The 11,065-nt window shown below is 36.0% G+C and overlaps 2 protein-coding genes across 3 annotated transcripts in view; both read right to left on the bottom strand.

Annotated features, from left to right (window-relative positions):
• The window catches only part of LOC112526475 (tubulin-folding cofactor D), a 19,982-nt gene extending 11,354 nt beyond the window's left edge, over window positions 1-8,628 (bottom strand). The window contains exons 1-10 of one of the 2 annotated variants that reach the window (XM_025136756.1): window positions 8,425-8,628; window positions 7,139-7,686; window positions 6,331-6,433; window positions 5,172-5,348; window positions 4,823-5,008; window positions 4,310-4,426; window positions 4,080-4,184; window positions 3,549-3,719; window positions 3,247-3,462; window positions 375-573 (exon numbers count right to left, since the gene is read on the bottom strand). In XM_025136756.1, the coding sequence (XP_024992524.1) occupies window positions 375-573; window positions 3,247-3,462; window positions 3,549-3,719; window positions 4,080-4,184; window positions 4,310-4,426; window positions 4,823-5,008; window positions 5,172-5,348; window positions 6,331-6,433; window positions 7,139-7,686; window positions 8,425-8,628 (2,026 nt within the window). The remainder of the gene's footprint in view (window positions 1-374; window positions 574-3,246; window positions 3,463-3,548; window positions 3,720-4,079; window positions 4,185-4,309; window positions 4,427-4,822; window positions 5,009-5,171; window positions 5,349-6,330; window positions 6,434-7,138; window positions 7,687-8,424) is intronic. The other variant, XM_025136757.1, reaches the window with a different exon arrangement.
• An 886-nt stretch (window positions 8,629-9,514) lies between these two features.
• LOC112526479 (pectinesterase inhibitor 9-like) lies at window positions 9,515-10,343 on the bottom strand. Its single transcript, XM_025136763.1, has one exon. The coding sequence runs from the start codon at window positions 10,327-10,329 to the stop codon at window positions 9,712-9,714; it is 618 nt and encodes a 205-aa protein (XP_024992531.1). The 5' UTR covers window positions 10,330-10,343; the 3' UTR covers window positions 9,515-9,711.
• Between the last annotated feature and the right edge of the window lie 722 nt (window positions 10,344-11,065).

Genomic DNA, 11,065 nt, shown 5'->3' with positions numbered 1-11,065 from the left:
TTTTTAGCCCTCCTAGTATAGACTTTTAATACTTTCTCTCCTTTAACTATTTGATCACGATCCCTATCAGAGAGTAACATCAAAACCTTGTTGAGTGTAATGGGACAAAAATTAGCCATAAGATATATCGACAAAAAAGGGGAAATGTGTACTCTTCTATGATGTTTCATGCCTGTAAGTTAACATATATTTCAATAACGAACTCTAGGTGTATGACCTTATTAGGTGATGTATGCATATCTAAGACAGACTTGTGTTATAGCACCAGAATTTTTTAGAAATAACACATGAACCTAGTACTGTTTACAAGAATGTAGTAATTTGCATATATTTAAATGACAGCTCATGGATTCAAAAGAGCAAAGGGTACAAACCTTTTGGAAGAGCATAACCGTACTTATTTAAAGCTAATACAAGCTCACCAACTGCCAATACTGCACCATGGCGCATGCATAAATCAGATGCGAGAGTACATGGGATTAATTTCTCAAGCACAAAATTCGCAGAATACTCCGGATCATATTTCACAAGAGTGGATAAAGCCTTTGAGGCAAGTTCTCTCAATCCTTTTTCCTGAAGTAGTAGTTGTGAGTTAGGTAAATGCTCAAAACTACCAACAATAGGGAAAAAATATACAAGACACAGAGATAAACATTAGCGATAGATATCCATGATAAAAATTACTTCAGAAGTCCCATAGCCATCAAATGAAGTCAATTACTGTTGGAATTTAAATGTCACTTACGTTTTATAGAATATGTTACTAATTAATATGTAATTAAAAAAAAATCAAGTGACACATCATAGGTTGAAAGGCAGTTACCTAACTTATTTGGTAGTTAATTTGAACCATCACAATGGTTCAAATGCACCGTTTCACAATCTATATATATGTATTGGCTGTCAAACATTTGAAAGTGTGTACTATAATAAAGATCATTTCCAGAATTCATACTTGTAGACTTCTTGCATCTTTCATTAGTGTGTGTTTGTTGCTTCAAAACGATGGCAACCGAGAGTTTCGTCGATCAACAGTCGCCCATCGATCAACAGTGGTATCAGAGCCCAAGGTGTGATCGAAGAGAAAGGAACAGAAGGTCTGATCGATGGGAAAGGAACACAAAAACTGTTCGAAGGGAAAAGGATACAGGGGCTGTTCGAAGACTGCATCAAATCAGAAAGATACAATGTGTTAAACGAAGCACGGAACTTGCAAATCTTCTTCGTGGTTGGGAAATTAGTGAAAAAGTCACGCGATCAAAGAAACCGACATGTTACCGGTGCAATGACAAGGGTCATTTTGCATGGGATTGTCCAAAGAAAGGAAGTCGATTGCCTGAAAAGCAATTAGTACAAGGCAAATTTGATCATGTTTCTAAGCCCAGTGATCAAATTGATCGAACACTCAGTCCACTGCAGCCATATCATCAAACACACATTGAAAGGGTCATCATAAATGGGGATTACTTAGTTGAAGGAACCGACACAGGATCTTGGAACTCTATCTGGTATGTTAATACAAAAATTTCTAAACATATGACTCCCTCCAGAGATATATTTGTTAAGATTAAGAAATGTTTTTCCAACAACAATGAAGAACATCATCTTAATCCACTCCTAATACACGGTATTGGAGAAATTAAATTAACAACAGAAGAGACATCATATACTGTCCCCTATGTTTCTCATGCACCGGAAATCAACATCAATGTGTTGAGCATGAAACAATTGATATTACAAGGATTCGAGATTTAAGTCAAAGACTCGAAATGTAAGATTACGCACATGTGTGATGATCGGAAAGAAGAAGGAGATGATCAAAACAAGTCTACCAAATCTGACCCAAGGATCTTTGGAGAAAACCATTCTGAATCGCAGCAAATACACGAACATGAAGCAAGCGAAAACATAACCGAAGATGAATTCAATATCGATGGAAAATCGGTACGTATAACCATAAAAAGCTTTGATGACTTCACTGCTTTCATGGTTTTGGTTAACTATAATCGCATTGCTTATAAGAACAAAGGGTTGTTCACAAGAAGGTTTGAAGATGCACTTACTTGGTTTCACAAGATCAAAAGTGGAGAGGAAATTGCACTCCCTCCAAAATTGGCAGGTATAAAAATTTGTCTATTCGACTTGTATAAACTAATTGTTGGATCAGGAAGACATGAAATGATATCAAGAGAAGGAAAATGGAAGGAGATTGCAATGGGCTTCGGGTTTCCAGAATGCTATGATCAAGCATTCAACAAGTTATTTGAACAATACTTGCTACATCCTCAAGAACATTATGATTTTGCAATGAAAAGGTTTGGTAAGTTACCAAGTACTGAAGAACAAGGTGTTGGTGGAGTAACCAACATGAATCATGATCAATCAGGATGTATGATTGATTATGGCAGTGAAGGCTTAGATGGTGGAGTAACCAAAAGCAAAGATCAACCTGGAAGGAAGGAAGATCACAACACTGCAGGAATGGTGACAACTGATCAAACCAAAGCATGCACATCACAAAGTATTGAAGAAAGCAAGAAAGAAGACCGCATTGTTGAATACTACTCAGACGGACCAGAAGGGGCTGGTGATAGCATTGAAGAAGAAGATGACTTTGTCATCATCATTTGAAGCTCGAAGACTCAGCAAGCATGAAGGAATAAAACGTATTGACATTTAGGGGGGAATGTTGGAATTTAAATGTCACTTACGTTTTATAGAATATGTTACTAATTACTATGTAATTAATAAATGTGTCAAGTGACACATCATAGGTTGAAAGGCAGTTACCTAACTGATTTGGTAGTTAATTTTGAACCATCACAATGGTTCGAATGCACCGTTTCACAATCTATATATATGTATTGGCTGTCAAATATTTGAAAGTGTGTATCTATACTTTAATAAAGATCATTTCCAGAATTCATACTTGTAGACTTCTTGCATCTTTCATTAGTGTGTGTTTGTCGCTTCAAAACGATGGCAACCGAGAGTTTCGTCGATCAACAGTCGCCCATCGATCAACAATTACATCCCATATATCAAGTTAGAAGGTAAATCTCACTTCATAAAGGTTCAACGGCTAATACAACAAATCTACAATGATTAGAGATTCCATTCTGCAAACTCTGGTAGAACAAAGCATTCTAGTTGCCAGATAAGTAACAACTATTACTTAAAGAGTCCAAGAACATCTAGCAGCAATAGTTATCAGCAAGCCACAAGTTATTGCAGAAAAGAACATACCCAGTGACAAATCTTGTTAGATAGAAGTTCATCCATGAACGGATAGAGGTAGCCATCATATTGCGCTATGGTGACAGCAACATGAAGGTAAGCATTTACTCGCGAAGAAAGTGCAAAATAATCAGCTGTATTCACAATGTCTATTCCATGAGGATAATTTCCTTGTCTCCCAACATTTTCCTGAAAAGCAGCTGCAGCTGCTCTTCTACAATTAACCTGCAACATTTGTTTCAAATATGATCTCTTCATGAGCTGGATTAAACATGCACATCGGATCAATCATGCAAAAGTGTTGCTGGCACCTCACGGTCATAACAGGCAATTATTAAAAGGTGTGGCGCAAGTTGATCCAGTATGCTCTTCATGTCAGTGTGATTATATGCACGACCAAATGCCCAGCAAACGTAAGCAGCAGCATCACGAATATGAGATCCAACACTATGGGGACCTCTTCGTACGTCATAATGAAGTGCCTGCAAACAAGAAAATTGATGGTTATATAAGATGAAGCCAGACAGACCATCACAAATCATACTTTCAGATGTGCATATCATGAAACAACCACACAATGCTGTATTGCTGTATTGCTGTACATAGAGAAACACAATATGTTAGGTGGTGTTGGTCATATCAGAATGTAGCAGATCCAAATAGTATCAGAACCCTTAACTTTAGGAAGTCAGTTGTTGCTATATTTCATGAGTCTGTTAATATATATTAGGGTGTATACACTGTTCAAATATTCATCACTTTCTCTCAGAATCTTCACAACATAATCTATTTTGTTAGCAAAATGAAATAAGTATTGACAAGAAACAAGAACTGCACAGAACCTTTACAACAACAGGTACAACTTTAGGAAGGCTAACAGGTAAGAGCAACCCTCTACGTGCCAGCTCTGCCAATGCTAAGCATCCACCATGCCATGATCCATCACCCTGCAAGATAAATGAAACTCGATATGAATGGGTCGTGATTCTACAAGTAACTAATAATAATGAGGTACAAGTCAAACAGAAACCACTAAACAAAAAACAAAAATATGCATGGATGTTGGCCATACCTCACCAGGTGAAAACAGTTCTAGTACAGACAAAAGGACTTCCTCTGCCAAGGTATATGTGAGTCGTGAAGTTATTCGTCCAATACCTTTTGCAGCAGACCAACGAACAACAGTATCCTGAAATATGAGGATCAGAAATGTTGAGAAGTCCATAGGCCATAACAGGGAAAGGCCTATCAACCTCATTCTTTACATGTAGCTTTTTACTCCTACAAATCGTTGAGTGATTTATAAAAGATAGTAGCATCAGTTGAATTCTTTCAACATGATATACTTTGCTTTAGCCATTTCCTACTAACGGAGGTGGGAAAAGCTCATCACAGGTCTTTCATTCACACAATACATATGATTATTACATCTAAACATCAAAATGATTATCTGAAAGCAAAACAAATAAAAATTATAAACTGATTTGGTTCTTGAAATAACTATGATACACCGATTTAGAATCTCCTCTCGATCAAGCCATTTTTAAGAGCAAGTCCATGACAAAATATTACCCTATAAACATACCGTATCTTTCAATCCAGACAATAGTAACTCGATGATCTCTTCAATAATATCAGGAACATCCATCTCTTCCTCTTGGAGGAAGGAGCCATGGTCTGAATTGGATGAGCCAGAATTTGATACATGACTGCATGGATCAGTTCGTGATGCGCTTTGTGATATATTCTCTCCAAGTGTGCTGTGTTTACCCTGCATTTAAAGAAGAGAACGCAATATTAGAGCAGAACTCCATCTTCCTCCTATGTTCTTTAAGTAAATTATGAAGTCATTGACCACAGAAATAACAGAGAAACTGCAGTGCGGACACATGCTGTTAAAAAATAACAACTGAACAGAAGTCAAAATCTCTTACCACATAGCGCCAGGTAGTTGCGCGATGAGGTAGACAAGTAAGCCCCATTCGTTGTGTTAGCTTTATCAAATATTTGCGAAGTAAGGGACTACGGGCTGCAGGGGTAGACTTGATCAAGACTGAGGTGTCATTCCAAACAACAGGAACAATATCAAGTAATGCTTTCCGGCTTCCAGTCTAACATAGAGATCAGAAGGCAAGCTCAACAAACTGTAAAATAAACAAAAAAAAAAAAAAACAGCTGGGCAAGGAGTAAGGTATATATATAAGTCACTATACTAGGCTTGGATATTGGTACAATTGTGTGATCTTTAACTCGAAAGAACATACAACGACTGTTTTATTCCCTTAGTGTAGTTCTCTGGATGTGCACATTGAACGGCATTATTGACACAAATAAAGAAGGATAAATAATTGGTGCTAGAAGAGGGTAATTTTGGACATAATAGAAATATGAAATTACAAACTGAACAATTTAAGCTAAAATTATAAAGTAAAACTGCTTATGCCTGAAACAGAGAGATAGGAGGCGAGGCAAAGGTTACACCACCAATTCTTTTTCATTGGTATTTTAGACTGTTATGCGCAGACCAAGTAAAGGCAGTATAAGGTTTATATATATGTGCTTATTTTATATACTTCCTATACGGGTTACGGAGACAATTTTACTTTTATTGTTTAGTTTTAGACTTTAATATTACACATGCATATCAACACAGCCCCAAATCATTTCAATTTCTCTAGAATTTGTGAATCCACATATTCGTGTATCACAAGCTGCATCCCCACATTTATAGCCTTTATATGGAAGAGGAAACCATCCATGCAATTATCTTCCACCATTTAAATTGTAAAAGTGTCTCAAACTTCAATACACTAAATTACAGACCTGCCTGATTATGTGTCTTACAGATGGAACAATCTTCAGAGATATTATAGTTCATCTCCCAAAAATGTGTTAAAATCATCATCATGGATTAATATATTTCACGGTTCATATTATTAAAACAGAATAGCTTTATATTGCATTTTTCCATACAGAAGCTCCTGGACTAAATGAGAAGTTTTCTAGTTTACATGGCATAATAACATCTTACAGATGAATAGCTACTAAAGAAACAGTTGAGCACAATAGCATAAATAAATATCAAAAGCAGACCTTGAAAATAGCAGCAAGGGTTTCTACTGCACCAAGTAATCTGAAATGATGTATTACATCTTCTGTGGCAGAAGACAGGACTTCATGAGTCCATTCAATAAAGCTGAAAATAAATAAAATTCATATTGGATGTCAGCTTAACAAGACAATCAAAAAAATCCTTATGTTTCTACACAATGACATAACACAAAGAAAAAATGGTATCATCGCATTAATGCAAACTGCAAAATGGATTTTGGTGAATCTTCAAGATACTCCTTAAAATAGACGTGAAAAAGCATGTTATAATATCTTAACATTTGTATTTTATAACTGGAAGTAAGTATAAGTAGTAAAAACTCAAAATTAGCTTTTTGAAAGTGTTGTATAGAAGCAGAAGGAACTCAAATGAAGCATTGAAGATACTAGAGAATGCATATTTTTTCAATTCAATCACATTATTGAGGATAGCTTTGCACATAGAGAGGTGCCTTTAGAACCTTATGTGAACAGCATCCACCTGTATTATTGCAAGAGTTGTACAGAACAGCTATTTGACCATCTCCAATTTATAGCATGAGACATTGCTCAAACGAGATGCCACGTATAATAAGCTCAAACACCAAAACTACAATGGACAGAAAGGTTTTACTGTCGGGCAAAGATGCATGGCTAGAAAGGAAAACACGGTCAGCCACAATGAGTTGGTAGATGAGTCTAAACTAAGTTTTAGACGAGTCTAGCATCTGTGGTTGCAACTTCTGTCCACAATTGTTTTACAATACATGATAAATATTAAATAACATCTGAGTCCTGATGAGCAACTAACCTGGTAAAAGCAGGCAACATATCTGGACGTGTTAGAAGCTTTGAAAGCAGCAATCCAGCTATGGTTTGCATGGGACCCGCACTGGAAAGGTGTTCCTTTGAGATCTCTAATATCCTAGCCACCAAGGGGGGTGGTTCATTGGCACCAAGAGGATGACCATTCGTGATACTTGTATCCACAGATGATATATCAAAAGGAACCAAGACAAGTATTGATAGCCACAAGAGTATCACACATTTGGTCTCCATCTCACCAGTACTTTCTTGCCGCAGTGCTGTTCCTGCAGTTGTGCCATGGCATTTTTCCAAAAGTGACACTGCTGGTTCTAGATCAGAAACTTGATGAGGAAAGAACCTGATGACAGCCTTATAGCCACAAACTGTGACCAAAGAATAAATTATAATACATAAAGGCTTGATTATTTCATGAAGTTCCTTGGACTCTATGCCTAGTTCAATTGTCTTAGAACGAACAATAAGCATCAGAGGAGAGATTATGCTCTCCAGGTATGGTTCTAACAGTTGTCCTTGTTCCTGATATTTGTCCATCTGTATACAATGAAAAACATCAATAAATTTCCACACATGAAAATCACATTATATCTCTTTTTCACCCAGGAGTGTAACAGAAAAGACTCAAATTTTCTTGTTTGCATCCTACAAAACTGCTGGAATACTTTATAATGAAGATAATATTCCATCTAATAAACTTATTCTGAACATTAAACGGTGATAGATTAAAATTCAAAGTAAAAAAGCTCCAATTCAAATTTGGAGCACTATCTAATTGAAATCTGAAATGCTAATGAGTAATTGAACAAAGAATGCAGCTCGTTTTGGCCATTGATAATACTTCCCCAATTAGATATTAAAACACCATCACCCACACAACTAATGCCTAAAAGAAGGTGCTAGCAAGATAGTATCCCTTCTAATGAAGTTACGAATTCATTCTGAACATGAATTGATGAAATATCAGTTTAAAGTTCGAACTGAACAAGCTCCAACTCCAATTACAAAGGCTACCAACTAGAAAAACTGAGATGCGAATGAATGAACATAAAATGCCGCTCGTTTTCAACCAGTGTCAAAAGTTCTTTGAGAAAACATAAAAGTACCACCAACCACGCAGCCAACAAATAAACTAAGGTGCTACACACAGTTCTAACATAGTTAAGGATTTATCCTAAACATGATTAGTGAAACTCAGCTTAAAGTTCGAACTAAATCCGAATTGCGTAACAACCAAACAGAAATCTGAAATGAGAGTGAGTAATTAAAACTTACAATGGATCGGATCTTGTGGACGGAAGAGAGATCTACGACTCGGCCATTGGAAACGATGTCATGAAGAATAGACTTGACGAGCTTCCATTCTTGTAGAAAATATCTCTGAAGAAACACCTCCTTCGAATCGTGTTCATCGTCCTCTTCTAATTCTTCACCGGCAACCGACGGTTTTACAATATCTTCTACCTCTCTTGCCGCCATTAAAGCGAAGATCTTCTTCTTCCCGCGCTGCTATGCTTTGTCTTGAAGAAGTTGCAGAAAAACACAGGAAAAACCTTATGTTATAACTTTAGGGTCTCAACAGTAATTCAAAATTGTATAGGGTTACTTTCAACAAATCCAAAACTTTGGGGGTCTTTTTTGGGGGTGAAGGGAAGAAGACGTTGTTTGTCGATTGCTGAATGGTTTTGTGAAGAATTATTAAGTGATCAGAATGATTAAGAGGCTCTCAGTGCAAAATGAAATATAATTATTTGGTAATTGTGTACAATGAAATTAGGGCTCTTAATAGTTAAAGGAGATCCAGGATACAAAATCATTCAGAGAGTTTTAGAACCATTAAAAGGAGATTCACCTCTTAACGATTCAAATGTTGTCTCTTAATGAAACTATTAAAAGGAAATCAAACAACTCCAAAGTCTCTCGTAGTCATGGCCCTATTTCTTTAATAAAAAACCTAACGAATCATTCTTTTTGGGGGAAAAAACAATATTCATTTTGTTTGGATTTTATTTTATTTTATAAATTTACATAGTTTTGAGAAAGTTAAGAGATTTTGTTGTTGATTATCGGGTTTTATGAACCTTTTATTGTATTTATAAGACTCAATGTTTATCTTGTATTTAAATATGCTTATCAATTGGTTATAAGTTAGTTTTATAAAGTTTAAAAGTATTTATAAGTTGCCAGTATTGTATAATATAATAAAAATATTATAGAGAGAGAGAAAAGACGAAAATGAAAACGATCAAATCATGTGCAAAATCACATATGATTCAGTCGTTTTCTTATTCGCTTACTGTTATCGTATGAACCTGACCATATATATAAAAGAGAGAGAGAGAGAGAGAGATAAGACAAATACAAAAGCTTTATAAGATTTGCATATTTCTCATTACTTGGTATTCACAATTACCATCGAAGATTACAAATATGTGTATACTTCCAATTACACGATACATTAAAGAAATGGGATGACATGAACTAACTTTACGTTAATAAAACAACTTGTTTAATATATTATGTATATATGTGTGTACGTATATATATGTGTATTGATTAGATTTACGGATTCTTGACGATACGAGAGGCACGATGTCTCATTGTAAATCGGTTAAACAACCCAAGCGAATTACTAGCAAGTTGCTTCACGTTCAAGATCATTGTTTTGATCATTGCCTTATCCCTACCCCCGATCCCATTTCCCAATAATCCATCTACGCACATATCAGCATCCGTTAGAGCAGCACTCACCCAACTTTGCACGTTACCTTCATGCAACATGAAATTCTGTTCTCCATCCTTTCCCATTTTTTGAAACTCCTTCACAGATAACGTTATTTGGTTCACTCCATTACTGATTTGATTCAAACACGCGTCCACAGCTTGGTAGTCTCCAAAATTCTTCGTTTGGTTAAATTTCTTGGCCACCATGTTCACATACGCCTTCGTCAGCCTAGCCTTCGACAGACAGACTGCCATTGAAATTCTAGCTAATTGTTGTGGACCTGGTACAGCCTTTCCTACATACGGTAAAAGCGTTTTGACACATAGATCATGGTACACAACTGATCGACATTGTGCCTCGAGGTACACCCGTGCACTGGAACGAGACTCGACCGTGGCCGAAAACCCGAAAAAAGTGAGGGAGAGAACCATGAAAGAGAGAATAATTTGAGCCATTTTTGTGAAGAAACTTGTGAGTGTTTTGTGATGTGAAAAAAGAGAAAGAAAGGGTTTGGGATTATATAGACAAGTGTGTCACATGCTTTTGAATTCAATTTTCCATAAAATAATTCAATTCATATATGTACGTAAGATAAGAAATAAGGTTCTTTCACGTGCATGCCACATGCAACTTGCTTGTCAAAACAATTTTTATTTATTTATTAAATAATAGTTTTATATGGAGTTTATTAAATCAAGAAACCATGTTTGTATAATACCATCAAAAATAACATGCTATGCGAACCGACTACTTTTAGGATGACCATTGCTTTAAAGATAGCTCGAAGTCACTCATTTGAACCTCCGTGACCATAAGGGGATTTTTATTTCTCATTAGATTTGAACCTACGACCTCCAAGTACTTTTGATCTTTGGAGTCAAGCTCAAACCAATCAGGCACCACCCTTGTGGTTGTTAATTTTATTTTATAAGTTTCATTAAAAATGGTAATTTCGTTTGAAAATGGGCTCATTTAAGTTATATTTGATCTTAGTAACTTCTGCGTAACTAAAAATAAAGCGGGTCAAATATATTCAACAAAATTATTAGGGTTTTGTTTTATAATCATTTTAGCAAATGCATTCCTATTAGGGTTACGATTTTCCTCACATTTTCATTTACGAGTAGTGCGTCAGATATTCGATGATTGTCAGTCTTCATCTTCAAATCATTCATGACGAAAAGCTTGGAC

Source organism: Cynara cardunculus (genome assembly GCF_001531365.2).
Source record: "Cynara cardunculus var. scolymus isolate 2C chromosome LG 14, CcrdV1, whole genome shotgun sequence".
NCBI lineage: Eukaryota > Viridiplantae > Streptophyta > Magnoliopsida > Asterales > Asteraceae > Cynara > Cynara cardunculus.
The sequence above is the reverse complement of the archived record's forward strand: the minus strand, read 5'-3'. Positions and strand labels throughout refer to the sequence as shown.